The sequence below is a fragment of the Lepidochelys kempii genome, chromosome 12 (assembly GCF_965140265.1).
Source record: "Lepidochelys kempii isolate rLepKem1 chromosome 12, rLepKem1.hap2, whole genome shotgun sequence".
NCBI lineage: Eukaryota > Metazoa > Chordata > Testudines > Cheloniidae > Lepidochelys > Lepidochelys kempii.
Genome location: NC_133267.1, coordinates 7934699 through 7957717, shown reverse-complemented (window position 1 = coordinate 7957717; position 23019 = coordinate 7934699). Strand labels below are relative to the sequence as shown.

Here is a 23019-nt window from a genome sequence, read left to right as displayed (position 1 = left end):
TACTCAGCCAGCAGATTGTTCAGCTGGATTCTTTTGGTCTCACAGGCACAGGTGCTGTTCTTCATCATCATCATGATTTCCTTCATAAATTACATAGTGGGGACGGTGATTCCAGCCTCCGAGGAGAAGCAGGCAAAAGGATTTTTCAGTTACCGAGGTAGGTTCCAGCGGTGGCTAGAGGCAGGAGTTTGGGGGGGACTCTTACTAATTCTCATGGATGGCTGGGAGAGCCGGCGTGAATGACTGAGGTTTGCAAGTAAGCAAACAAACAGTGAAAAGGGAAGACAAATGCATCCCCTAAAGGAAGAGGAAGGATGGTTCAGTGGTTAGGGAGGCAGCCTGGGACTGGGAAGACTCAGGTTCAAATTCTTGCTCGGGAGCAGACTTCCTGTGTGATCTCACGCAACTTGTCTCTGAGCCTCAGTTCCCCACCTGTACAGTGGGGATAATAGAACTTCCCTACCTCCCAGGGCGGGTGTGAGGCCAAAGCCATTACAAGATCGTGAGGCATTTGGGTACTAAGGTGGTGGGGGTCAGATATGCACATAAGCTGGCCAGAATGTATTTTCAGTCAGTTTACTGTGTCAACTGGAGTTTAGTTCTAATGGTTATGGTGGAATGGGAACAAAACCACAGTGAAGGTTGCACCAGAGTTTTCTATTCAGCAGGACTCTTAATTATGATAATGTGCTAACAAATATTCTCTGCTACATGTCACAAAACGAGGAAGTCTTGGTGCTCAGACATCTCACCATAATCGCCGCTGTTCCATTTCGGTGGAGAGGGCCAGGTTAATTTTGGTGGATTATATGGCTTTTGGATCATAGAATCATAGAAGATTAGGGTTGGAAGAGACCTCAGGAGGTCATCTAGTCCAACCCCTTGCTCAAAGCAGGACCATCTCCAACTAAATCATTCCGTCCAGGGCTTTGTTCTACTGCACCAGCATGATTATGGTTTATTTACAAATGTAGATGAATGCTCGAGTACAGTGCTGAACTGAACATTTCCATATGGTCACTTTGCTCTCAAGGTCCTGGCAGTTAGTCGAGAGTAGGGCAGCATGTAACAGAAATGTATCTCGTTCAGGTCTGTTATGTGCCTGCAAGGAAAATAGCCTCTCACGTTAAGCGCCCGCTCTGGCCTGCTTGTTCTGAGTAAGAGCGGTGTGGTAACGATTAAAGCTTCCAGGGAGACAATGACACTTTCCTGATTGTTCTGCTGAACGTTTGCAAGGTGCTGGAGGCCCATAAGGGTCTACATCCAGGGGCAGAGAGGTGAATGCTCCTGCCGTGTGTATGAGATGGACCCAGCCCGTGTGGCAGGGGACCCAGCCCAATACATGTTTCAGCCCGGGACTGTGCAAACCGCTTTGGACCCTCATTCTGAGTAAAGAACGGAAGACCATTGGGACTCTAGAGTTCTTGTGGGTGTCATTTACCCAGCATACAAGTACTGCATAAGCCTCATTTTCATAGGAGCTGAGCATCCACAGATCCCATTGATTTCACTCCTGGGGATAAAATATGCTGGCATTTGTCTTAATTACCATTTACTCTTTGATGTGAGAAGGATCAAAATGCATTGGCTGAATGTGGCTATTTATTGCCAGGGAAAAGGCTTATCACTGAGAGAGCTCGATGGATCAATGGATGAGACAGTCGTGATAATTAAGGCTGTGATGAAATGCTTCTCTTTTGTTTAGTGAGTTTCTCCATTCCTGCTGGAATCATTCTCATCCCCCGGAGCAAAATCTCCAGGCAGGCAGTGGCAGAATAATTTTTTATATCTAGAAGCATCTTTAATTTGGACTCCGCCCTGTCCACTTTAAGGCCCGACCCTATAACAGATTGAGGGGTAAAAATAGCAAACAAGAAATTAGCTCATGACGCATCCTTTCCCAGCCCTCCTTAGACTTTGTGTTGCCTGTGTAGACCTTCATTTCACAATCAGATTGGCATGGGCAGATCCATACACCTGTGCAGGAGCCCAGGCCCAGATTTGTAAAGGTATTTAGGCACTTTTGAAAAAGGAACATAACCCTCTAAATCACTTAGGCCTTGCTTTTAAAGATCTTTAAGAAACTGGACACGTGTGTAGGCAAACCCACTGATCTGCTTGCAAACACAGTCTTAGACTGTGAACTCTGATCTAACTTTATGACAAGAAAGCACATAGCATGTTTTAGGGTGCTGTATAAATAACAATGAAACACTGCAAGGTTGCCTCTCAAGAGCTGTTCGTCACTGCAGCTACTGTTTCAATCATTGCCTTTAAAATGAAAGAAACGAGATTAAAATGATCTAGTAGATTGGAATTGATAGAAAAATATTTTTCTTCTCCAGCTGATATTTTTGCTCAGAACTTTGTGCCAAATTGGCGCGGACCAGATGGCACCTTCTTTGGTTTGTTTTCCATTTTCTTTCCATCAGCAACTGGCATCTTGGCTGGAGCCAACATTTCAGGCGATTTGAAGGTAGGTTTTTACTACTCCTGGCCAATACAGCATCACAAGGGCAAGCATCCCAGGTTGTGTGCTATAGGTAGGAATGAGGTTGTGCTGATCAAGCTCTGTGTGTCAGAAATGGGCAAACTCCAGAGTCGGCAAAACTTCCTTGATTGGCTTTTGATTTTGTAAATCCAAGAGCAGGCATGGTTTGGATCCAGGTCCTGCTTTACTTGGATAATTTTTTGGTCTATCTCTGGCCAAAATATTTTTATTTTCAAAACATTTTATCCAAATTTTGAAAGAACAGTCAAAATAATTTTAAAAACACCCCAGATGTTTTATTCATTTTTTTGAGCAGCGATGGAACTGGTTGACATTTTTAAAATTTTAACACAATTTCAAGAAATGTTTGAGGATATATATATATTTTTACTGCATTTCCAACTAGCTCTACTCAATCGGTTCTTGGGTCCTGATCCTGCGCCCATCATCCACAGAGAGGCCCAGTTACATTAGCACAGGGGTCCAATGCCCAAAGCCTCTTGCAGGATTGAGGCATTGGATTGCACAGTGATGGATGCGCTACAAGACTCTACATAGAATGGAATAGAATTAATATTGGGCTGCCTACATTTATTGTACAGACACGGTTGAACTGATTTGGATAAATCAGTTGCCCGTGCAATAAACTGAACTATTTTTGAGGTTAGAGAAAGTTTGGTAAGCTTCGTTTCTTCATTTCCACAGGTCTCTGCCCTTGCTGCCTGGGGCATGAGTGCCAAAATCATGTGAGGAAGACTGTTCTGCAGAAGTGTTGAGCTAGCCGCAGATTAGAAATGATTGGAAATCTCTCCAAAGGGCTTGGGCTCAGGAGATTCCCAGCTCATTTTGCATCCCAAACAAATGTCAGATAGTTTGGCTATAAGTATCCAAATTGAATCAGTTATAGATGGGCCCAGTGTGCTGATTTGGACTGGCATGCCGAATGCTCTGGAGTTTGGATCCATGGGTTTGGGTTGCATGATACATGGAATCCCAGCCCTTCTGAAAGAGGAGGTGCTTATTAAAGACGAGAGCAACAAACTATAAACACAAACAAACAGGCTTCTGCACAGCCCAACTTTGTCTTCTTTATTCACCAGGGATCACCCCCTCCTCCCTTGTAATGACATATTTATAAAGTTCAAGTTTATGGCCATTTCTGGCACCTTGGATCCTTACGAGGTTTGTCCAGCCCGACAGCTGTTTAGTTGATTTTATAGCTCCTATCTTGTACCCGAGGCTTTACCTTACTTTAAACCTTAGTTCCTCCTGTACCACTGACACATTGGGCAGTGCAGTTCCTCTATTGATCAGAGTCACTCGCTCGTTGTGATACTTCTTCCCAGATGAGGCCAGTGCATGCAATATCCTCTGTCACTGTCACTTTAAGTAGATTAAAACAACGTTCAGTACGACATGCTCTGAGATTTCCAACACGCCAGCCCATCAATCCCACTTCACCTTCAAACATCTAGCACCGAAAGAGGGCTTTACAGAGTGCCCAGCAGATTAAGAAATCCAGACTCTGGACAATCCAAGTATCAGGTTGAAAGCTGTCCTGTGGTTTTTGAGTATCTAGGAGTGTTTTCTCTTCTTTATGGCTACAAAAATGAAAGGTAATTTTGTGGTGCCTATGGAATGCTGCTGTGTAACTCTGTGGTTGCCTTGCTTAGGATCCAGCTGTAGCCATTCCCAAAGGCACTCTGATGGCTATATTGTGGACTACAATATCCTATCTGGCTATTTCTGCTACAATTGGTAAGTAACATGCATAGACTTAATCCATGGCAGTGGTGGGGAAGTGACAAATGATTAAATGTTCATGGTTAATTTAATGTGTGCTTTCATGTTCATTAGGGACAGGGCAATTCCCAGTTATCAGGAATCCTGGGACACAGGGCACTTTGATTCAGTCTGGCTCAGATATCCATTCTGATTCTGGGCACCAGCAGGGGTGCAGAGTGGAGAGGCATTAAACAGTAAAAAGACAGACTAATAAAATTATAGTTTGATGATTTTTTTTTTAAATTTCATGATTTTTTGAGATCTGACTCAGGAATTTTGACCTCTTGAGATTGGCAACCCTGCAAGTGTCTCCAAAGAATTCAACCCAGGTTTGACACTGGGCCCAGTACGTACTATCCATGGTATGGAACCTTGGGAGCTTTAGTTAGCACTGGGTGGATGCCTATACAGGGTGGACATGTCTGATACAGCTGAAAGTTACTTTAAAAACAAAACTTAGTACAAGTTAATTCCAGGAGCAGCCAGGAACTTGGGACACTGGGCAAAATGAATGGGCAGTCTGTGATAGCCGCCATCTTAGTTGGGACATTGGAGATTGGAGGTCCCTGGTTCAGAGGGGAAAGCATAAGCTGTTACAGCTTGAGCTAAAGCTCTCTAGATGGGGACTGTGACAGACTTATCTCCTCTGTGGATCAGGCACAGAAGGGCACCTGTAACACACATTCAGTAGTGGGTTACAATTACACAGGGACCTTTGTTAAAGCACATCTGGGCATCATGCATCGTATTGGAAAAGACAGATGGGAAGTGAATGGGAGCTGTTCCCTCCTAGGTGCCTGTGTGGTACGAGATGCCTCTGGGAGCCTGAATGACTCCATTCCTTTTGGCTCTCCGGGCTGCGAAGGACTTGCTTGTGGCTATGGATGGAACTTCACGGAGTGTGCTCGGAAGCAGAGCTGTAACTATGGACTCAGCAATTATTACCAGGTACTGTCACTCTGGTGCTCTCAGCAGCATGGCTTAGAAGGCTGAAACAGGGTTGGTCACTTTGGCCTGGGGTGCGGAAAATCCTAAGATATCCATGGCTGGTGGTTCTCACCCCCTTCCCGCCCCCACCCCAGTTCCTTTGCTGTACTCCGTTAGGTCTGCATTAGCGCTGCTCAGAGCGGAAGTAGTAGTCACATCCCAATGCAGCCAGTAGCCACTGAGGGTGATAGGTCAGTTGCCTGAATTGCTGCTTTCTCTCTTTTAAAAAAGTAACTTGCCACAAATGAGGAAGGGATCCTATAGATAACGGGCTCTTTCCCTACGCCACCCTGATTCATTCCCAGAGCCTCCTGTGACATGAACGAGGTGGGGCCCTGTGGGGGAAAAAATCGCATGTGACCGTGTAATTAAAGACTGTATTATAATGCATAAGCACTAGAGGGCTGAGTTAAGGTTGCACAGGCAGCCTGAATACTGGCACTTCCTACCTTTTGAGTGCTTGACTTTGCAATCTTAATAAGGTTCTTTTGACATAGGGTGTTTTGGGCTGTAATAAGCTGTGCTCTGAGGAGCTCTGAGTGGTGGCTGTCAGAGTCTGAGGCTTGCAGGGGAAGGAGCCCAGGCTGTTAGGCGCCGGTGATGCTGGAGTGATCTATCGCTTCCTGTTTTTTCTGTAGAGTATGAGCATGGTATCTGGATTTGCCCCCCTGATCACAGCTGGAATCTTCGGGGCCACCCTTTCTTCTGCTTTGGCCTGCCTGGTCTCAGCACCCAAAGTCTTCCAGGTGAGATGGTGGCAGGCTCAGGGGACCATGAAAACATCTGCAGCGTTGTCTTTCATGTATACAATAAACATGAGTCCACGGCAAGCTAGCAGGTCCCTGGCATTTCAGAGCCATAATTACAGGCTGAGTCTCCACCATGCGTAGGCACTGTGAGTTCTAGAACAAGCTGAATAACCACCGTAGTTGGGCCTCACAATGCATCACTGGTAGGGTGACCAGATAGCAACTGTGAAAAAACGGGACAGGGGGTGGGGGGTAATAGGCGCCTATATAAGAAAAAGTCCCAAAAAACGGGACTGTCCCGATAAAAATGGGACATCTGGTCACCCTAATCACCGGGAATTGCCAGCTTTCTGGACAGATTCTTTAATCTGATATTCTTGATGCCTCTGGGGTTTTTGCCTGGAGCTTTGTTCCAGCAGCTCCCATCATGCGGTGCGGCCCACGAGCTGGGGCTTATGCACATTGCTACTTTTTCATGCTGTCCCCTTGGCTTTGCTCCTACTTGGCTAATCCTAATGGGACAGATTCTGTCCTCAGTCACTCCCATGCAGCTTCTTCCCTTTCAGTGGGCTTGCAAGAGTATAAATGAGGCAGTATATGGCCCATTGCTTTTGTTCATTTTATGAATTAAGATAATTAAGGTGACATCTCCTGCCCTTTCCATAGTGCCATCCGTGGTGGCAATGCCCCATCAGCAGAGAATAAGTGTGCTAGGATTGTTACCACTGATATTGGGATGAAAGTTAGTTATTACAGTTAGCTTTTCCAAAGTGAAGGGGACCTGATAGCAGGAATGGGCAAACTGGTTCTAAAAATATATCAGCCCTGTAGGGTGGGGGCCAAATTCTGTTCTCACACTGTGTAAATCTGGAGTAAGTCCACTCAAGAATAAGGATATACACTGAGCCAGTGAAAGTGCTTGAAGCTGAACCCTGGTTCTGTGGACCCTTGCTCTCAGCTCTAACCAATAGTCCGCAGTGCCTGTCAAGTCTAGATGACATCTCTTCCTCTCCACAGTGCCTGTGCAAGGACCAGCTCTACCCTCTGATCGACTTCTTTGGGAAGGGCTATGGGAAGAACAACGAGCCGATCAGGGGTTACATGCTGACCTACATCATAGCAGTGGGGTTCATTCTTATCGGTAAGAGCTTCAGATTTAATAGGCTGCCAGATCCAGTAGGTAGTTTTCTCTCCTTTTTTTCTACAGGCCGATTAATGATCAGTGTGGTGCCAGGTGGCTCTTTCTTTGTCAAACCAAATTCCTGCCTTTGTTAACTTCTTCCACCGTGGTATGAAGAATGGCTGCAGGTTTCCTACACACAGGAGGCCAGAATATAAAATTATATCCTACCAAAGGATGAGTGCAAGGTAGATTGGGAGAGCCTAATTCTACCCGCTCTTACACGCTTGGCTAGTCTGGAGTAGAGTTACTCCATATTTACACCCAGGTGAGGGGAGATCAGGCCCAGATGTTTCTTACCTTCATGGAACAAAATCTCAAATCTAAGAGAGTTCTGTCCTTCGCTCAGCAAGAAGATTCTGATGGCTACTTCTCCAGTTGCACTGAAACCTGACCAGCCAAGCCAGCACTGAGCGCAATTCCCTCCCAGGAGCAGGGAGCTCAGTAGGGCGTATGTTAAACCACTAAGACATGGCTGCTTTTTTAACTGAAGTTTGATCTCGATGGAAGGGGCTAATCCTTCCCCAGGTGCATTCTAATATTAGGGGGAAGAGTCCTTTCATAACAAATACACAGGAAAAGAGAGAGCTGGAAGTAGAATCCATATCCAATGGCTCTTCAGTATCATAGAATCGCAGAATACCAGGGTTGGAAGGGACCTCAGGAGGTCCTCTAGTCCAACCCCCTGCTCAAAGCAGGGCCAATCCCCAATTTTTGCCCCAGATCCCTAAATGGCCCCCTCAAGGATTGAATTCACAACCCTGGGTTTAGCAGGCCCATGCTCAAACCACTGAGCTATCCTTCCGCCCCTAAGATGTTGATAGACATCTTAGAAATCTCTACGATAGCTGGAACAATCAGCCAGGGCTCTCAGTTTCTTCTTGATTTTCACCTTTCTCCCATTCTCAGAGGTTAAGTTGGCCAGGGTGTAGCAAATGCACTAATGAGCTATCCCTCTCTTTCCCGTCCCTGTAGCGGAATTGAACACGATTGCCCCAATCATCTCCAACTTCTTCCTGTGCTCGTACGCACTCATCAATTTCAGCTGTTTCCACGCCTCCATCACCAACTCACCGGGTGAGTGATCGCTACACTGGTTCTCGATAGCTACACCCGTCTTGTTGGCTGGGAGGTAGTGTCAGGGGTCTCTGAGCTTTACAAGGCTGGAGGGTCACTCTCTGCATCAGGGTAAGGTGTGAGACCTAGCCCAAAAGTTTCATAGTAAGAAGCTCTTTGAGCTGAACAAGGCGATATGCTTGGAGGATCCATGGTGGTTAGGAGATGGGGAATATCTTCAATTCCATAAACAGAGCATCTCTGGGTGGGGGTGGTTGGGTACAGGTGTTTGCTCCTACTCTGAGAGATGTCAGGTTCTCTCTCCACCCCGCCTTTGTCTCCCAGTGTTACTAAGAAAGCATGAGCCACTGATACGGGCACTAGCCTACGACTTGGGAGATGTGGGTTTACTTTCCTACATTGCCACATACTTCCTGTGTGACCTTGGGCCAGTCGCTTAGCCTCCATGTGCCTTATCCGTACAGTGGGGGTAACCACCCTGCCTCCCAGGGGTGTGGTGAGGATAAACACGTTAAAGGTTGTGAGGCGCTCAGGTGTGGTGGTGATGGAGGCCAGATAAGTACCTAAGATAGATAGGGTGCCCCTGTTCTACTCTCTCTCCTCAGAGGCTGGAGGACCCCTCCCCCAGGTGTGAGGGAAGAATTTAGCCGTGTAAGTGATGAATGTATTTTTGTGTCATGTCCATGCAGGATGGAGACCATCCTTTAGGTATTACAGCAAGTGGGCTGCGCTCTTTGGTGCCATCATCTCTGTCGTGATCATGTTTCTGTTGACCTGGTGGGCAGCCCTGATAGCCATTGGCATCATTGTCTTCTTACTGGGATACGTGCTCTACAAAAAGCCTGGTGAGTAACTGGGGCTTCTTGTTCTTAAGCAGACAGCGGCTCTAGTGAAAATGCCAGGCTGAGATATCGGAAGTCTATTGGTCTCGGAGCAGGGCAGCATCAGTGCAAGATTGCACCATGCTCTCTTCTGCCAACAAGGCAGTCAGCTGGGAGAGAGGTTTCTATGACGCGGCCAAGCCTGCTATAGTAACTGAACCCAAACCCTCCCACTTGCTTCACACGGGCAACTAAACAAACCAACGCATGCACAGCCAGGCTCTCTGGAGCAACCCTACAATAACAAAGCAGCCCATGCACGTGCCCAGCTCATTGCCAGCATCACTCCTATTTCTGTTTTTAAATGGTCTAATATGTTCCGAATGATTGTCCCCCTCCAGAAGTGAACTGGGGCTCATCTGTGCAGGCTGGTTCATACAACTTGGCCCTGAACTATTCCGTGGGACTCAACGAAGTCAACGAGCACATTAAGAACTACAGGCAAGTAATAGTGCTGTGTGGAGGATGACGGCAAGGGAACATGGCCCTCATCCCCAAACACAGAAAGGGCTCATGAATTGAATAAGTCCCCCATGTTCCCCTCAAAGGCATGACTAGTCAGCTGAACCCCAAAGGAGACTCAACTGAGTGTTAGTAAACTTGTTTAAATTTCTGCTCCTCTCTGCACTTCTGGGTTGCAGCCAGGGCCAGAAGCATGGAAGAGGAAGAGAGTTTTCACAGTCTTTTCAGCCCAGCTAGACACCAGAAGTCCTTGCAAGGAAGCCTGAGGTCTCCAGCCCAGTTGTGTACTTCCTGGAGGATCTGATAGTTTGGTAGTGAAGGACCCACGCATCCAAAAGATACTGCGTAGATTGGGTGGGTGCCATTAGCCATACAGGGGCATAGTGATCAAATTCCACCAGAAGATCTCAGCAGTGACTTTTTTGCTGTAAGTTACCAGCCATCTTTTCTTCTTCCTCTCTAGACCCCAGTGCCTGGTCTTAACAGGCCCTCCCAACTTCCGCCCAGCTCTGGTGGATTTTGTGGGCACTTTCACCAAAAACCTCAGCTTGATGATTTGTGGGAATGTGCTGGTAGTAAGTATTTTCGGTTCAGCTTCTCTCTACCACCTCCATAAGAGCAGCACGAGCAGCAGTGCAAGGTGGGGTAGGATGCAGGTATCTACACCAACCCTAATCTGGCATCTGTTCACTGCCAGTACAAAAGGAGTAAGCTGTGTGATATATTCCCTGGCAGGGCCCTGAAAAATAATATCCAGGGTTGTTAAATGCATGGGGATGACTCTTCCAGTCCTTATGTAGCCCATGCAAACTGCAGGTCTTTGTTTCCCTCTGGTGGTGGGGTCACCTACGAGGTTCATGAGGCTGATACTATCTCTAGCTAAGGAGTTGATGTGGTAGAGACTTATGTTTTCAGCTCTGAAGGTCCTGGGTTCAAACCTCATTAACGGCCAAGGAGTTGGTTCAATTTGAGTTTTGCCAGAGAGAGGATTTCAGGATTTGATGCCCTGACTTTTGAGGAGTTGGCACATAGCAGAACCTTTGCGGGTTAGTAGTCTACCACCGCTGAGTGAATGAGCACCTATGCTGCCATACCCCTCTGTCACAATGAGCTTGCAAAGCCCTCAACATAGTGCATGAGAGCTGAAGATAAAGCATTCTTGGCTGAGGGGTTTACCTGTGGCACAAGCTTCCTAAGGAAATTAGAGTAGTCCAGAGTTGGGGCACCCTGAGGCCAAGATAAAGACGCTTTTCTTTGACAGAGCATAACAACCTGAAGATAAAAAACCAAAAATAATCTCCAAGCAAAGCCTCCTTTAACTAGGGAGAGGAACTCCATGAAGATCACTAGGAATCTCATCATGGAGATATCTGGGAGTCACTTAGATACTATGGTCTTCTTTTTTCGTCTGTCTTAAAAACAGCACTGTTAGATGTCCAAGTCTAGGTTAGTGATCCAATGGATTGGTTCAGGTGATGCGGAGTGGATGGCAGAGATCTCATGGGGATACGATGGTTTGGGATGTTGATTGAGGAGGTGTTCTGTAGTTTGATGTCCATTTCTGAAGTCACAGATAGGATTGTGTTTCAAAGTCCCCATTTATGGAAAAGGCAGGTACATCTGTCATGTGTTGTGGGATGCAGCTAAAAGTCGACCATATTTTCTATGGGAATAAAAAGCCATGGGGGTTCTTTGGTTGGGTCCTTGATGAGGTGTTTGACTGGGATGTTGGCATCCTTCCACCTTGCTCACTGTGGTGATGGATTGTATAGAAGACTTGGAGGTAGATAGACAAACCCAATTCTTTATCATGTACCTATGATTTAAAAATATATTTTTAGGCACTGTTAAATGACAAAAAAAAAAAAAAAAAGTAAACTCATGTCTGTTGGAAAGATCCCAGGCAATTAAGCAATATTTGTGACCGGCTACAACGTTGTCATGGGCTAATGGCCTCCTGCTGCAGATGAATTGTCAATGTGAAGATCAGGCATTGCTTTTGAAAGGGGACATTGATCATAGGACAACATTCTGTCCCAGTGACTTCATTTCTTCCAGACCAAATGGCTGATGTAGATGTATTCATTTTTGCCTGAGGTGTAGCAGACTGACGGTTGCTCACACAGAGCCTGATCAACAGGAGCATAATCAGTACATTGTATTACTAAAGATAATCTTGCAGTAAAGGCACCAAGATGAGGCTCTGTGGTCAATTTCTGGCTGTGTGCGACCTTGGGCAAACCACTGAGGCTAGGATTTTCAAAGCTAGATTGGTACATGAATATGGATCTGTGTACATAAAAGTCCTTCTTTAAAAGCAACCAATGAAACCTGCATTCCAGGCGATATCATGAAGGCTTTTCACAGATTTTACCAGGTCCTGTGCCACATAAAACTTCATTGACATCGGTGAGATTTTGGCAAAGGCAGGACTGAATTCTGGTATCATTTAAAGTCCACAGAAGTTTTGCCAGAGATCTCAGTGGGAGACAGAATCAGGACCTGGATCAGGACTTCAGGATTTGGCCCTATAAGATTGTCTTCAGCTTCCAATTATTTTCAACCTTATTTTACACAGACACAGTGAGCCCTGTGGAGCCACTATTAATGTAATGTGTGTGTGGGATGGGGAACATGTATTCCAAATCACACTGCAGTGTGATGAGGATTAATCGAACTTCTGCCTAATGATGGCTTGGAAAAAGTACAGAGAAGGGCAACAAAAACGACTAAGAGGATGGAACAGCTTCCCTATGAGGAGAGATTAATAAGACTGGGACTGTTCAGCTTGGAAAAGAGACAACTAAAGGGGGATATGATAGCGGTCTATAAAATCATGACTGGTGTGGAGAAGGTGAGTAAGAACCACTTAACACAAGAACCAGAGATCACCCAGTGAAATGAATAGGCAGCTGGTTTAAAACAAACACAAGGAAGTATTTCTTCACACGATCCACAGTCACCCTGGGGAACTCAATGCCAGGGGATGTGGTGAAGGCCAAAAGTATAACTGGGTTCAAAAAAGAATTAGATAAGTTCATGGAGGATAGGTCCATCAATAGCTATTAGCCAAGATGGACAGGGATGCAAGCCCATGCTCTGGATGTCCCTAGACCTCTGACTGCCAGAAGCTGGGGCTGGATGGCAGGGTATGGATCACTTGATAGATTGCCCTATTATTTTCATTTCCTCTGAAGCATCTGGCACCGGCCACTGTCAGAAGACAGGATACTGGGCTAGATAGACCATTGGTCTGATCTAGTATGGCTGTTCTTATGTCATCCCACATTTCCAGGGGCTAAGTCTGGATCTCATATATGATTCAGGAGACTGCAGGACATTAAGCTGTTTGGTGCAAAGTAAAGCATATTATTTTATGGGGATAAACTTAAAACCACCAGCTAAAAATGGTTTGCATGTCGCAAACACACCGAGCCTTAATGCTACTGTTGTGTCCTTTCCTCCCACTCAATAACAGGGACCATGCAAGCAGAAGATGCCAGAATCCAGGCTCACCTCCAATGGCCATACAAAGTGGCTGACCAAGAGAAAGATCAAAGCTTTCTATACGGACGTGGTAGCTGATGACTTGAGAAGCGGAGCCCAAACACTTATGCAGGTAAAGCCCTAAACTGGATATGAATTATGAAGGAACTGCAGTCCCCTGCTGTAAATCTTGCATCAAGGAATTCTTCAATGTTTCTTACAAGGGGCCTTCAACCTTTTCACTGAGAAGAGGTCAGTATTGTTGGGGCCAGCATGATTTGCTAAGGGATGGATTATGACTTGGCGTTCATGCCCGTCCAAGGGACTAGAGGGGAGTAAAAACTCTTCTGGTGGCCCTTCATGGGTTAGCCAGCACTCTTCATTCCATCTCTGGAGCAGGTGGGTGGGGAATGAGTGGACCCTTAGCTCCAACCCCCCACTCGCTGGCCAATGTTATAATTTGCTGTTGACCTATTCCAATGGCATATTATCCTTGTCCCCCATGGAGCAAGGAGGAGGAGTTAAGATTTAGAGGGGTGTCTCTGAGACACAGTGCTCCTGGGACTGCTCCTGGCATAGTGCAGTTTACACACTACTCCTTGCTCAGAACTGGGCCTAGAGGGCACCATCTAGTGGCTCCTGCGTCATAGGACTCTGTGCATGTGATGATACCTTCAGATGAAATAAATGCATGTGTGTATGGCAGGGATGTATATATAGTCCTATTAACACTGGAAAAATATCTATTAACCAAGGCATCCGGTCTTGGGAAGATGAAACCCAATATCCTGGTGATCGGGTACAAGAAGAACTGGCAGACAGCTCACCCTAGGACGGTGGAGGAGTACACTGGAATCCTGCAGTAAGTTGGGAGGCTGGTTGATGATAGTGTTGCCTGCTTTGTTTGCTCCCAGTTGAACAGTAGGGAGTTCTGGGTGAACTGGAGGACACTCAGGAAGGAATATGGTGGTGTATAACTAGTCCGCTTTCATGGCTATCCATCTTCATGAATGCACTGCAAAGTTTGACACCAGCAACCTCCATTGGCTCCCAGTTTAGCCTCTGGAAACTTAGCAAGGCTGTTGCAGCCACTGGTCAGCAAGATGATTGGTGGGTGTTGGTGGGTGTTCAGGGCTACTACCAGTCTCTCACTGCAGTGGGGAAGGATGGGCTTGAGGCTAAAGCAGGGGACTTGGGAGTCAGAAGGTCGGGATGGAGGTCTAATTCCTAGCTTCCTGTGTGACCTCTGGGAAGTCACTCAGTCTCTCTGTGCCCCAGCTTCTCCTTCTGTAAAGGGGGATAAGAATACCTACCTGACCCTGAGTTGTGACTTTCTTTAGAAGGGCAAAGCCTTATTTCCGTGATTGTTTTTATTAGTATGTGTTAAATTAGGTGGATTCCAACCACCACAGTTTATCTGCACCTCAGACGTCTAAATTGCTCTGCCCATTATTGCATCCATACACTGACTACATCTCACCAGCTGCCTTGACCACATCTGATAGGCAAAGGCAATCCCAGGGATGTGTTTGCTTCAGCTTTGCTCCAATTAAGGGCTGACAAGCGTTTGCATCAGTAGCATTTCCAGGCACGTGGGGGAAGAGGATCTGACAAGCTCTGTGCTCTGCACAATCCTGCCCACCCTCTCCATGGGTGGAGAAGACCCTGGATGCAGCAGAAAGATGACAATTCCGTTGCATCATGGGTGCCATGGAGCAGTGGTTTTTGGAAGCTCGCTATGATCTGGGAAGATCCACAGGCCACACTCCCCCCTACTTCCAGTGTGGAAGGGAAACACAGCCACTGTGGTACTGGGGCCTGTGCCCTTAAGGGCTGAGCTTCCCAGACAGCATCTGGGTGGGGCACTGGGAAGCTCTTGTTAGGCACAGCCAGTTGGAACTGGACACAGAATAAAGCAGAGCTCTTGCATTCACCTGAAGCACGGAGTGATCACTGAACACCACCTCTACCACAGCCCTGGGACTGAAGTGAGTAGCTCTTAGACTGCTCTGTGCTGGAGTAGGAAGGGTTCATGTCTCTGGGCTCTCTCTGAGACCCCTCAAGGTGTAGCCTGGCCACCTAGGATTTGTGCTGGGGGCAGGATTTGCTCTGTAGTAACCTCAGTTACAGTGATCACACCAGTACTATTTGTCTTGAAGTTTTGGTTAGCTTTTAAAGGCATTCCCCACTGGAAAGGCTCAGAGGTCAGATTTGTTTGGTGTCTTGTCTCTAACAGTGACCAATGTCAGATGGCTAGCATACTGAACTAAAGGGACAGCCCCTCTGAGCCTGTTCCTAGATTCCCATCGAATGCAAAGAATGTCAGTGCTAAGTGTGTGTTCTCGCTCTCGTTCCAGTGATGCGTTTGACTTCAAGTATGGAATATGCTTAATGAGAACGAAGGAAGGGCTGAATGTTTCCAGAATGATCCAGGCTCACAGTAAGTGTCTGTTGCAGCCACACCTGCAGGAACTGCACCAGCTGCTGCTGGGGTGAGACTGTTAGATCCCTAGTCTTAAGTAGCAGGGAGTGCACACGGGCATATCAGTTGAATGGATGAACACAGTAACTCAAACACAGTAAGTCAAACCCACTTGCCCTTTGCAGATCAGTAACGGTGCCTCTCTTGTTAATAATTAAACAAGGTGTCAAATATTTCCTCCTGCAAGAGGAAGGGCTTTGACACAGAACTTTGACTGTACATGGCCAGAATCCTTCTGACTCCTCAAATTCTTCCAGTTACTGCAACTGAACGTGCTATTCTTCACTTCCAGCCCGAAATCATTTCATGGCAGTACTCTGCACTGTTCCATCCGAGCGGCTGCACTGGGGAATGTCACTGGGGAAATGAAGTGTATAACATATTTCTGGGTCATTTCAAAGTGCCCCCTAGCCAGCGGCTCATTGGGTGGCATGGTGAAGGCATGTCCGTTTCATAGCCAATGGCACACAAGGGAGTGGTACTGCCAGCATCACATCTGACCGCCTTTGACGGCCCTGTCCCAGTGGATCAGGTACCCATCTTGCTGCTGGGTGAACTGGAGGTGGCCTTTCAGTGTGAGATCAAATAATACAAACCCACAGCCTTCAGGACCACAGGCAAACCCCTGAACAACTCAGTCACCGTACCTCACCACAGACTTCTGGGTGGGATTGTAAAATTCAGAGCTTGCTTTACAGAGCTCCAGTGTCTGAGATCAGCCTGGCCGCTTGGTTCTCCGTTAATTCATCACCGCGCCCACAAAGAGTGATGAAAGGCTATAGAACGAATTGCCAGTGTCATTACAGCAAATTACTCACAAGGTGACCATTCACTCCCGTGCAGAGGGCTCACACAAAGTCTATGCACCACTTAAGACTCGCTTGAACAGTGCCCGGGCCTTGTGCTCTGCCTTGGGGTAAATTCACCATAGTGAACAGCAGTCCTATGCCATGCACATCTCTGAAATAACAACGAGCTCCTCAGGAGCAGCTGCAACACCCTCTGCCACGGGTGCACAGGAGTTCTTGGGGCTGACAGAAGTGGTCTTTGTCTAAAGTCAATTACCTTCTGCTTTTTAACATGCTTTAAATCTTTGTTAGGTTCTGTTCAGATTGGCTAACGATGAAATTCACCATTGTGCAAAAGGCTGGCATGAAGTCTATGGACCATTTAAGTCTTCAGCGTAGGGCTTAAGTGGAATTTAAGTGGTGTCTGTCCTTTGTGCTGGCTGTCTGTGCAGAAGTGAATTTTCCCCTAAACCAGCACACATGCAGCAGAATTTAACGTTGCAACTATAAATGCAAACGTTTTCTAAACTAGCTTTAACTTTTCTGTTCAGGATGTTTTTAAAGTTCAAATTAAAATGAATGTAAGTTCAATGTTCATTGGATTTAGCCATAATAGTTTTCTAAGTGAAAAGAACCTTCCATTGTTTTGTCTTTCACGTCTCCATTGCCTTTATTCTTTATTCTTCAACGAAAAACTGTAGAATTGGAATTAATTTGCAAACTGGACACCATTAAATTAGGCTTGAATAAAGACTGGGAGTGGATGGGTCATTACACAAAGTAAAAATGATTTCCTCATGCTAATTTTTTCCCCTACTGTCACTCACCCCTTCTTGTCAACTGTTTGAAATGGACCACCCTGATCACCACTACAAAAGTTTTTTTTTCTGCTGCTGCTAACAGCCCACCTTAACTGATTAGTCTTGTTGCAGTTGGTATGGCAACACCCGTTGTTTCATGTTCTCTGTGTATATAGATCTTCCTACTGTATTTTCCACTGCATGCATCTGATGAAGTGGGTTTTAGCCCACGAAAGCTTATGCCCAAATAAATTGGTTAGTCTCTAAGGTGCCACAAATACTCCTCGTTTTTTTTTTATTCTTCTCATCATCTCTTTTGCAGTTAACCCGGTGTTTGACCCAGCAGAAGACCCTAAAGAGAACGGAGCAAATGGTGTGGTACCCACTGTGACAGGCACATGTTAGTTCTAATCACGTTCATCTTTGTAATATGAAATGCTCACACTCCAACTTGCAGTGAAAAATAACGATGTTCTACCATATCAGAGCCAACTAGCTGACTGATTTTTGGCTACTAGTTACACAGGGACCCTGGCTGCAAAGTCCAGATCTGAACTTCGCTAAAGTTTGGGTCAGCAGGGTTTGGGGATGTTTGGATCAAGCGTTTTGGTCTAACCAAATACAGAAATAGGGTTCAGCTACTAAGCTTTGCTCTGGATCATACATTTACAGGATATGGCCTAGACCAGTGCTTCTCAAGCTATCTGATGTGGGGGACTGGCATTTTTTTTTTCCAATGTGCATGCAGGCCAGCAGCCAATGGCTCGCAGACCAGCATCGGTCCGCAGACCACCACTTGGAGTAACACTGGTCTAGACAGCATTTTGCTGTAGCCTGCAGGCTGTAAATAGGAAGGACCTGCCACCTGCTGCAGAGAGTTGGAAGAACAGCACATGTCAAATTCCAGGACCTGTCTCTCATGCTGTGGGTTCTTTCCCCCTTGCTAGCGGATCCGGATGCCCTTACAGCGGAACAGCAAGCAAGCACCATCTTCCAGACTGAACAGGGCAAGAAGACTATTGACATCTACTGGCTCTTTGATGATGGAGGTGACCTTTGACCTTAATAAATACTCCCAGTCTGCACACAGATTTGGGACTTTTTTATCTCATTATTTCCATCCCACCCTCCATTCAGCTCATGAATGAGTCTGATCACTGAAGGTTTTCTGCGCTGCAGCTGGGTCTCAAGCCACTGCAGGGCAATGACCTCTTCAGCTGTGCTCATCCCCATGCATCACCCCCATCTCAGTCATTTCTCAGCAGTGTCAGGGTCAAGTTCTCCAAAGGACAGTTCCTACCCATGCATTTCCAGCTTTCCGCAGGGTGAAGCCCTTCTCAGCAGTGTCCGCCTAGTAGTTGTCAGCTACCCCCAGATCACTGTACTGCTCCTGTACAGTGCTGTTAAGCTCCACCAAAACCTTGCCATGCTTGGCCAGCGTGGCCTACTGAGGACATTGCCTGAGATTCTCAAAGGTGATGAAGAGAGGTAGGTGCCCAACTCTCATTGAAACCAGTGGGATTTGGGTGCCCAACTCTCTTGGACTCTTTTTGCAAATCTCACTCATACTCTCTTTGCAAAATCTCTCCTGCACTGCCCTTTCTACCAGGACTGCTGATAGCACAGCAGGAGGCTTTCAATATAATCGTTTTGAGCAGAAAACATTCGACAGCAGCACTGGCTACAGAGACTTGCTTCTGTTAATCATGTTTGTTACAGTAGCACCTAGGGACCAACCGAGATGGGGGTTCAGTTGTGCAAGGCACGGTACAGACATAAGCAGTAGGCTGTCTCTGCCCAAAAGGGTTGCCATCTAAATAGACAGGACAGACATGGGGTAGTGGAAAAGAATACAATCTACAAGCAGAGCAATCAATGTGATGATGGCAAATGGAGTATTTGTTCCATGATTTTTTCCCCCAAGAGTGTTAGGTAGGAGGAAACAGCTAAACGGAAAGACAAGAGAAGGGAGAGGAGCGACAGGGACAGAACAGAGGAAAACCTCGAGGGGAGGAAGGTAGGAGGGTAAGATGTGGAGTGAAGCTGAGGTGAATTACTATATTATTAGGGCTGTCAATTAATCACAGTTAATGCATGACATTAACACAAAGCAAACTAACTAGATTAAAAAACATAGTTGCGATTAATTGCAGTTTTAAATGCACTGTTAAACAATACCAAAATACCAATTTATATTTATTATAAACACTTTTTGGATGTTTTTCTACATTTTCAAATATATTGCTTGCGATTACAACACAGAATACAAAGCATACAGTGCTCACTTTCTATTATTATTTTTTATTCCAAATATTTGCACTGTAAAAAAAGAGAAAAGAAAGAGTATTTTTCAATTCACCTCATACAAGTCCGCTCAGTCCTACGTCTTGTTCAGCCAATCGCTCAGACAAACACGTTTATTTACATTAATGAGAGAGAACGCTTCTTATTTACAATGTCACCTGAAAGTAAGCACAGGCGTTCGCAATGCACTGTTGTAGACGGTGCTGCAAGGTATTTACATGCCAGATATGCTAAACCTTTGTATGCCCCTTCATGGTTCGATTTGTAGGCACTAAAGTTTTACACTGTGTTTGAGTGCAGTTATGTAAAAAATAATAATTCTACATTTGTAATTTGCACTTTCAAGATAAAGAGACTGCACTACAATATTTGCATGAGTCTCCATCTGGGACTAACTGCAGCCCAGAGATCTGGCAATGCAGGGTGTGATTTTTAGCTGGGGACATTTAATACTAGACGGAGCAGTACGCTAGAAAATACATCCCAGGGTGCAATCTCACACTGGTGGGGGGATGGGCTGGCAAGCACACAGAGTCTTCTCCATTTCTGATTTAGAATGTTAAATAGTTGTTTCGTCCCCAAAAGTAAGAACCAATCCCTGTGCTCTTCCCTGTGGCAGGTCTCACGCTCCTGATTCCATACCTCCTCAGCCGCAAGAAGCGGTGGGGCAAGTGCAAAACCCGGGTGTTTGTTGGTGGGCAGATCCACAGGATGGATGAAGAGAGGAAAGCGTGAGTGCATTACTGAGCATTGATCAAATAGAGCTTGTGAGACCATTAGCTGCCACTAATCCCATCGATAATTCAGAGTCACTTCTGTTATGATTTTTTGTACACAAAGTGCCTAGTACAAAGCCTAGTGTAGCCAATAGGAGTCTTTCCATTGACTTGAGTGGACCTTGCATCAACTCTGTATATTCAGTCAGAATAGCGTGTCTTTTGGATTAATTGAAATAACTAAGGAAGAAAGAACAAAAGCAAAGTCTCCATGGGAGAGCCCAATCTGTGTGTCTGCTGTGAAATCAACTCAACCGCCCAAAATGGCAGCTTGCCTCACCAGATTCCTAGAAATGTAAAAGCACAGCATACAGAAAACGAAAGAATAACAGTTACCTGCCACCTACCCCACAGGTTGTACTATCTCACAGATTTGCTGCACCTTCTGGGGATTTAAGTCTGGAATTTTGCTGTTTATCCAACACTCTTCTCTTCGTTTTAGAAATGTCAGAAGCTCTTTTTTTTTTATTTTGATCATTTTTAAATTGTATTTCTTATGCATTGGTGCCATAGTCCTGGTCATCAGCTTGTGTAAATCAGCGTAATTCCATTCCAGCTAATGGAGCTATGTTGATTTTCATCATTGGAGGATCTGCTCCATTTGTTTGTTTGTCTGTTTATTCTAAAGTGACATTGCTTGTGTCTGTGGGAAAATGTATTGAGAGTACACAAGGGTTGAGAATAAAAAATGCAAATATGATTTTTAAAAATCCAAACCCTAGGGCCATGGAAATGAAATTCCCGCTGGTAAGAGGCCTGAACTAGGTGGCTCGTGAAATTACAAGAGCTGAACACAGAAAGAGCTGTCAGCAGTAAATGGGAAAGTAGCTGAATGCCACTACAGAAGATGTGGTAGTTAGGTGATATTGTTAAATACTCAGTGGACCAGAAAAAGAGAAATTGGCAATGCCATGAAAGCTTCCCCTGCTACCTCCCGGTTCTGACTTTTCACCTTGAAGATGACCGTGCCAATACTTACTACCTGGCTAAATTCTTACTACCATAAGTGGGCCTAGTGTTTGCAGGGCTTGTTAGGCAGACAGATATTTACAATAATACTCTTCTTTAGCACTTTACATCAGTAGAGCTCAAAGTGCTCCATAAAAGAGGTCAGTAGCAATTTCCCTATTTTACAGAGGGGGAAACTGAGGCACAGAGAGGCAAATTGACTTAACCATGGTTACTCAGCAGGCCAGTGGCGGAGCCATGACTAGAACCCAGGTCTCCTGAGTCTCAGGCTACTGATCTGCTTCTCTTGAGTCTTAAATGTTCAGAGAGTTTCTGGGATGGTCAGTAAAATATTGAGCAGGAAAAACTGAGTAGATTTTTTAAAAATCCCCCCTTTTTCTCTCTTACAGGATTGTCTCTCTGTTGAGCAAGTTCCGACTTGGGTTCCATGAGGTGCATGTCCTTCCAGACATTAACCAGAAACCACGCCCTGAACAGTACGTTATTGCTACAGTTTTTGTCTTTGCCTCTTTCATTCTCTAGACGTGGTTCCTGTGTGTGTGTGTGTGTGTGTGTGTCTTGATTGTGGGTATATCAAGTGGTTAATAAGTCCATCAATGGCTATCCTCCATGAACTTATCCAGGTTTTTTTTAACCCAGTTATACATTTAGCTATTGTAACACCCTATGGCAATGAGTTCCACAGGTTAATTTGTGTGTTGTGTGAAAAAGCATTTTCTGTTGTTTGTATTAAACCTGCTGCCCATTCATTTTATTGGGTGACCTCAGATTTTTGTATTGTAGGAAAGTATAAATAACACTTCTCTATTCACTTTCTCCTCACCATTTGTGCTTTTATAGCCCTCCGTCATATTCCACTTCAGTCACCACTTTTCTAAGCTGAACAGCCTTGATCTTTTTAGTCTCTCCTCATATGGAAGCCATTCCAGACCCTTGATGGTCTTTGTTGCCCTTCTCTGAACCAGTTCCAGTTTCATGATATCCTTTATGAAATGGGGGAACCAGACCTGCACCCAGTATTCAAGGTGTGGGTGAACCATGGATTTATATAGAGGCATTATGATATTTTCTGTCTTATTTTCTACCCCTTTCTTAATGGCTCTTAACATACTGTTAGCTTTCTTGATCACCGCTGTGCATTGAGCTGAAGTTTTCAGGGAACTATCCATGATGACTCAGACCTGACCAGCACTCTTGTTGATCCAGGATCTCTCTTCAGAAGACAGAAACAAACAACAGCCGCCATCTTTCTAATGTGATCCCGTGGCTTGCTCACAAACCCTAGCAGCATTTACCCAGTACAGCAAATGTCAGGACAGAGCTCCAATCCTATCATGCTCTTTGTTTGTTTGCAGCATCAAGAGATTTGATGACCTGATCGCCCCCTTTAGGCTGAACGATGGGTTTAAGGACGAGGCCGTGGTGAATGAAATGAGGCGTGACTGCCCCTGGAAGATTTCTGATGAGGAGGTTAATAAAAACAAAGCAAAGGTAGGGACATGACCACTGCTATTGGGAGATTTCAACAGCTGGGCAAGGGAGATTACCTAGGAATTCTCATGTAAAGGATTTTCCTGACCTAATCCACGATTCAGAAAGCTTTTCTTGCTTCCAGGCTTTTCCAGGATCCCAATCCTGTAAGGTGCCGTGAGCGCCTCCTGTGGGTTGCTGAGCACCCTCCACTCCCACTGAAATCACTACAAGGCAATAGCATTCAGCACCTTACAGGATTGGGCCGTTAATGATTTGGGAGCCCTCTGGGCTCCATCCTGCACCTACTGATGTCAATGGAAGTGTTGCTG

General features: G+C 45.6%; 1 protein-coding gene across 5 annotated transcripts in view; it reads left to right on the top strand.

Annotated features, from left to right (window-relative positions):
• The window catches only part of SLC12A3 (solute carrier family 12 member 3), a 36212-nt gene that overhangs the window by 9569 nt on the left and 3624 nt on the right, over nt 1–23019 (top strand). For 3 of the 5 annotated variants that reach the window (XM_073307463.1, XM_073307462.1, XM_073307459.1), the window contains 18 exons: nt 46–157; nt 2346–2476; nt 4165–4249; nt 5070–5224; nt 5902–6009; nt 7030–7153; nt 8168–8269; nt 8959–9114; nt 9492–9591; nt 10076–10187; nt 13091–13231; nt 13854–13960; nt 15456–15538; nt 17491–17568; nt 18116–18217; nt 20092–20203; nt 21607–21693; nt 22573–22708. In XM_073307463.1, coding sequence (XP_073163564.1) covers nt 46–157; nt 2346–2476; nt 4165–4249; nt 5070–5224; nt 5902–6009; nt 7030–7153; nt 8168–8269; nt 8959–9114; nt 9492–9591; nt 10076–10187; nt 13091–13231; nt 13854–13960; nt 15456–15538; nt 17491–17568; nt 18116–18217; nt 20092–20203; nt 21607–21693; nt 22573–22708 — 2031 coding nt within the window. The remainder of the gene's footprint in view (nt 1–45; nt 158–2345; nt 2477–4164; nt 4250–5069; nt 5225–5901; nt 6010–7029; nt 7154–8167; nt 8270–8958; nt 9115–9491; nt 9592–10075; nt 10188–13090; nt 13232–13853; nt 13961–15455; nt 15539–17490; nt 17569–18115; nt 18218–20091; nt 20204–21606; nt 21694–22572; nt 22709–23019) is intronic. The other 2 variants (XM_073307460.1, XM_073307461.1) reach the window with 2 other exon arrangements.